This window comes from Buceros rhinoceros, unplaced genomic scaffold (genome assembly GCF_000710305.1).
Source record: "Buceros rhinoceros silvestris isolate BGI_N320 unplaced genomic scaffold, ASM71030v1 scaffold21594, whole genome shotgun sequence".
NCBI classification, from domain to species: domain Eukaryota; kingdom Metazoa; phylum Chordata; class Aves; order Bucerotiformes; family Bucerotidae; genus Buceros; species Buceros rhinoceros.
In genome coordinates this window covers 2,951-7,670 of record NW_010406782.1, presented here as the reverse complement: position 1 = coordinate 7,670, position 4,720 = coordinate 2,951, and the positions used below count along the sequence as shown (strand labels likewise).

Below are 4,720 nucleotides of genomic sequence, written 5' to 3'. Positions count from 1 at the left end.
AAGGGCAGCGGAGTGCGAGCTGCCTGCAGACACTGCCTGCTCCACTGGCAAGGGTCAGATCCTCTTCCTCCCTGTCCCTGGGCGAATGGACCCCTGCCAGCCTGAGGAGCACCGGAGGAGACCATCTGTGTGCAGTGTGCGCTCTCTGAGGGCGTGACTGAGCCATCAGCATTTCATACTTCATCTGAGCCCTCGAGTTTTGCATTCAATGTGTGCTGTGGAGTGTTCGTCAGTGCTGGGATGAAGGGAAAAGCTGGTATGGGTTCCCACAGGCACTCTCATTGGAAAACCTCTTGAGCTGGCGCTCGAGAGGCTGCACTGGAGCGTGGCTGCTGCTCTTTTGCAGAGCTGCTCCGGGGCAGTGGTCGGGAAGGGGGTACTGTGAGCAGGGGATGATTCCTCAAGTCCCAAGGGACCATGATCTGAGCTTTGGGAGTCTGCTCCTGAAAGGAGAGCACTTTATCCTCCTGTTCAGCCACAGGGGAATAAAAGCACAGAGGTGGTGGCAGGGCATGGGCGCTGCTCTTCCCACGCACGGCTTTCCTGCCCGCTGACCCGTCCAGTCCTGGAGTTGCCCAGCCCCTTGGTTTTTGCTTTCTCTTTCATCCTCTCTTTCGCATCATCCTTTTTTCCTCTGTTTCCTTTCTCACTTCACTTGCCCTGGGGCCATGCAGTTCACAGATGGGAGGTACTGGATTTACTCTCCCCGCCAGCGCAGACTCCGAACCACCTCGCGTTCCTCAGGGATTGTAAGTGAAATGCCCGCACGTAGGGGAGCGGAGCTGCAGCTTTGAAACACTGGGGCCAGCACTCCCATTGCCCTTGGGTGCTGGGGCTGTGCATCCTGTGGCCATTAGGAACCAGCCCAGCAGAAACCAGGGAAGCACCTTGAAATCACCCAGATGGGGGTCTCTGTAGGATCCTGCAGAAACATGGGCCCTGCCCTGCCTTTCTGCAGGCTGATGGCACCGCTCGTGCCGTAATGTCACCTAGCCCTTGGACAAACTTGGCAAGCACCAGAGGAGCACCAGAGCCTTGGTAGGTAACGTCAGGCTCGGCTCCCGTGGCCCAGCGAGCCGGACAGGTTTCCAAAGAGGCCATTAAGGTATTTTGACGCTGCTAAAAATTCAGTTGCAAATGGAACCTTTTAGGCTTGTGTCTGGTCTCTTTCTGGCGGCGGGATGGGGAGCAGCTTGTAACGCCAAACTTAGGGGTTGCTGTAGGGTTACGGATGGTGTCTGCTCTCCAGCCCTCCTCCACATCACCGCTGTGCTCCCTCCTCCACATCACCGCTGTGCTCCCTCCTCACTGCAGGTTTTCTGTGAGCGTTGAGGGTTTTCCTTTCTTTTCTGACAGAGGCAGGGAGGCAGCCAAGCATTTAGGGGCTGGATCCAGACCTCAGACTTTTAGTGTTTCCCTTCCCAGGCTCTGGGAGAGCTGATGTCCTCAGAGGATGATGGCAAGGGCTGTCAGAACTTTGGCACAAGCATTTGCATGTCTTGGTCCTCCCAGCACCTGCCTTTTTGGTACCAGGCAGGGAGGGGATCAGTGGAGAGAGCATCAGGCAGGCTGCATGGGGAAGCCAGGGCACTGATGTCCTCCTGGCCTTGGTCAATGGCACATCAGAAGTGCTGCATCTATGTGGGCACACAGACAAACCCTCCGGGCAGCTCCACCTGCCCCCTCGGCTGTGTTGGGCTGTCCCAGCACCAGGAGGGTTAATACCAAGCACAGGATGCATCCAAGCTCCTGAAAGGCTCTGGAAGGGGCTGGCTGGAGCATGCGGTTCAGTCAGGATGGGTGAAAAACAGGATGTGGGGCAGACTTGGTGCGGTGTCGAGCTTTCCTGTGCCTCTAGCAGAACCCCGTGAGAAGCTCCAGGCAGGGGTTTCTCTCCCCTCCTTCCTCCCAGCGGTTTCTGCTAATGTAACTGCAATTACTGGCGTGGTTCAGCATGTGGAACCCAGTGCTTCAAAGCTCCTCCGGCTCCTTGTAGTTTCTTGTACATCGTAGACTATTACACTTGGTTCCTGGGCTGGGAACCCCCCCAGGCTTCTTCCAAGTTCCCAGTTCCATTTCTCTTCCTTTGCAAACCCCAGGCTGAGTCGAAGGGGCAGTTCCTTTTCTCAGGGAGCACCTCTGGAGCCAGAGTTGCCTCTTTGCCGTGGAAGTGGGTACCCCCTGAGAACTCTGGAAGCAGACACCAGCCCTTGGGCTGTCGGCAGCAGAAGCATGTTTTGTCACGCCGACGCCCTGTGCTGTGATAAGCAGCTCCGTTGACACACATCCCCTTCCCCCTCATTCTTTCCAAGATCCCATTGTGTTTTGTCTCCTTTGTTGTATTGTTCCCATCACCCCCCTGACAACTGTTTCCTTTCTGTGGTCACCTTCCACCATGGTCTAAGCCACCCATCTGCTGCCTCGCTTGGCCTGCAGGGAAGCGGGGAGGCACAGCAAACCAGGTCAGGTTTCACTGCAGAAGCCCTCCTGGACACCAGAGGTGCCAGCTCAGAGTGTGCCCAGGGCTCAGGAGGGAGGTTCAGAGCTGGGAGTGGGCAGCGGGAACATTGCTGCCCTCGGGTAAGTCACTTCCCGTGGCTCTTGGGGGTGCTGTGGCAGGGGGCTGAGGTTTCCCTGGCATCTGAAAAGCTCTAAAAATCTGTCCCTGTGAGAGGAGAGGCTGTGCCACCCCCACTGCAGCTGGAGCAGGGCCCAGTGTCAGCTGCTGGCAGGCTGTCCCAGCTGGCAGGGAGCAGGTACGTACTGAGGGTGAGTCAGGCTCTGCTGGGAGCTGGCGCTGGGCTCAGTCCTCTCCCTCCTCATGGACAGCGGTTCTTACTGTATTGTTTCCTACTCTTTTTATTTTCTCCTTTTATTTTCTCCTCTTCTCTCCTTTGCTCCCTGCTCTGCTGCTGCTCTCCTTGCATTCTCCCCACCGTCTCTGGCCACTCTGGCAGCCGACAGACGAGAGGAGTTGGGTTTACTCCCCGCTCCACTATAGCGCTCAGCTCCACTCTGTCTCCGATGAGGAGAGCGATACAGTAAGTGCGCAAGGAACGTGTGCCGGGTGCCCGGTGGGTTGAGGTCGGAGCTTGCAGAGGGAGCCGCTGCCGCCTCTGTGCAGCATGGGGCTCTTGCATGGCTGTGGCAAGGCCCTGCCGCCTCTCGGATCAGCGAGATCTCCCGCGCTGGCAGAGGGCAGGTCTGCTCGGCAAGGGTTGTGGCTCGTTCCGAATCGTGTGGTGCAGTGAAAGCTGAAGTTCTCCAGTTGTGTTGCGGTTACTGGAGGATGGAAACAAACAGCCTTCTCCGGTGGTGCTTGTTTGGATTCTGGGGAGTCGGCTGGGCTCAGGCCCAGCGTGGGGCGGAGCGCTGGCGGTTGACTCTCTTTTCTCTGCCTCTTGCAGTAATCTCTATGCAGACACAGAAGCCCCAGAGAGCAGCGATTCCCTCTGCAGGTCGATGTGTTCCCTTTTCGTTGATGCAGCCGTTCCAGTGGGATGGGGAAGCGCTTGCTGACACCAGTATTGCTGCACTGCAGGATCCCGGGCACTGCGTTTCAGAATGGAGCAAAGCTATAACCGTGTATTTCTACTTACCCCAGACGTGGGCAGCGAAGAAACCACCCACTCACCCGCAGCTCCCAGCGGAGACACCCAGCGGGGTGTAGAGCATCCTGGGTAGTAACACAGTGTTTCCAGACGTGCACTACCGTAGCTACCTGTCCATGTGTGATACTGTGAACCTTTTTAATTTTTTAATCATGTATTTATTTCTTTTATCTTTGCACAGAGACAGCACAAATGTGCTTTTTTAAACATTTAGTTTACTGCACTTTTTTTTTTTCTTTGGTCATATATTTGTGCATCAGAAAGGGGTGTGAGACCTCACTGGAGATGGGTAGGAGCACGTTGCTGGGGAGGGCAGGGAACGGAGTGGCTTCATTTGAGGCAGCAGCGTGGTCTAACCAACTGATGGAGTCAGGAGGTTTAAGGCTGTCCAGACTCTGCCACGGTTTTGCTGAGTGAGCTAAGGCAAATCACTTAACCACTCTGTGCCTCGGTTTCCCCCATGCTAATGGGTGTACAGTACCCACTTCCGTTAAAGCACTTAAACCCTGGGATGAAAGGTGCTATGTAAATGCAGTGTATTAAAGGCCATTGGGTAGAATCTCTCCCACGTTACAGTAGTCCAAAGCAGACACGCCGACTTACTTGGATTCGGAAATTGCTAGTGGCTCCTCTTGATCCGCAACACTGTGTGGGGGAAGCAGACGATTCCTGGCGACAGGGACGTGGTTACCTCGGCTCTCCTCCGGACGTCGCAATGGGTTCTGCCTTCACCGTGTGCTGCGCTGCTGCGTCACCCCGTCCCTCTGGGCTTGGAGTCCACGCTTCGTCTGACCGGCTGCCGCCCGCCGCCCGCTCCAGGCACACTGGCACGGACAGATGAGGACTGGGCACCTCCAGGGACCGCCCGCGCTGGAGTTGCGAGTTCCCCGGTCTGCCCGGCTCCAGGTGTGGCTGGTCCGGACACTGCATCTTTCGGGAGCCACTCAGCACCTCGCACGCTCATGGGTGTGTGCAACCGCCCACGGTTGGTGTGTCACGACTGTTGGGTTCACATGTATCCTCCGTACCTCAGGGCAGTCAGGGAGGCACCTGTACGTCCGCACACACCGGAGGCAGAAACAGAAACCTGGCTCTGCCACTGGACTGTG

At 56.7% G+C, this 4,720-nt stretch overlaps 1 protein-coding gene across 1 annotated transcript in view; it reads left to right on the top strand.

Moving 5' to 3' along the window:
- The window catches only part of PIP5K1C (phosphatidylinositol-4-phosphate 5-kinase, type I, gamma), a gene marked incomplete at its 5' end in the record, with an annotated part of 21,255 nt that extends 17,437 nt beyond the window's left edge, over positions 1 to 3,818 (top strand). The window contains 2 exons of the mRNA XM_010134258.1: positions 2,958 to 3,041; positions 3,408 to 3,818. Coding sequence (XP_010132560.1) covers positions 2,958 to 3,041; positions 3,408 to 3,410 — 87 coding nt within the window. The remainder of the gene's footprint in view (positions 1 to 2,957; positions 3,042 to 3,407) is intronic.
- Positions 3,819 to 4,720: the final 902 nt, after the last annotated feature.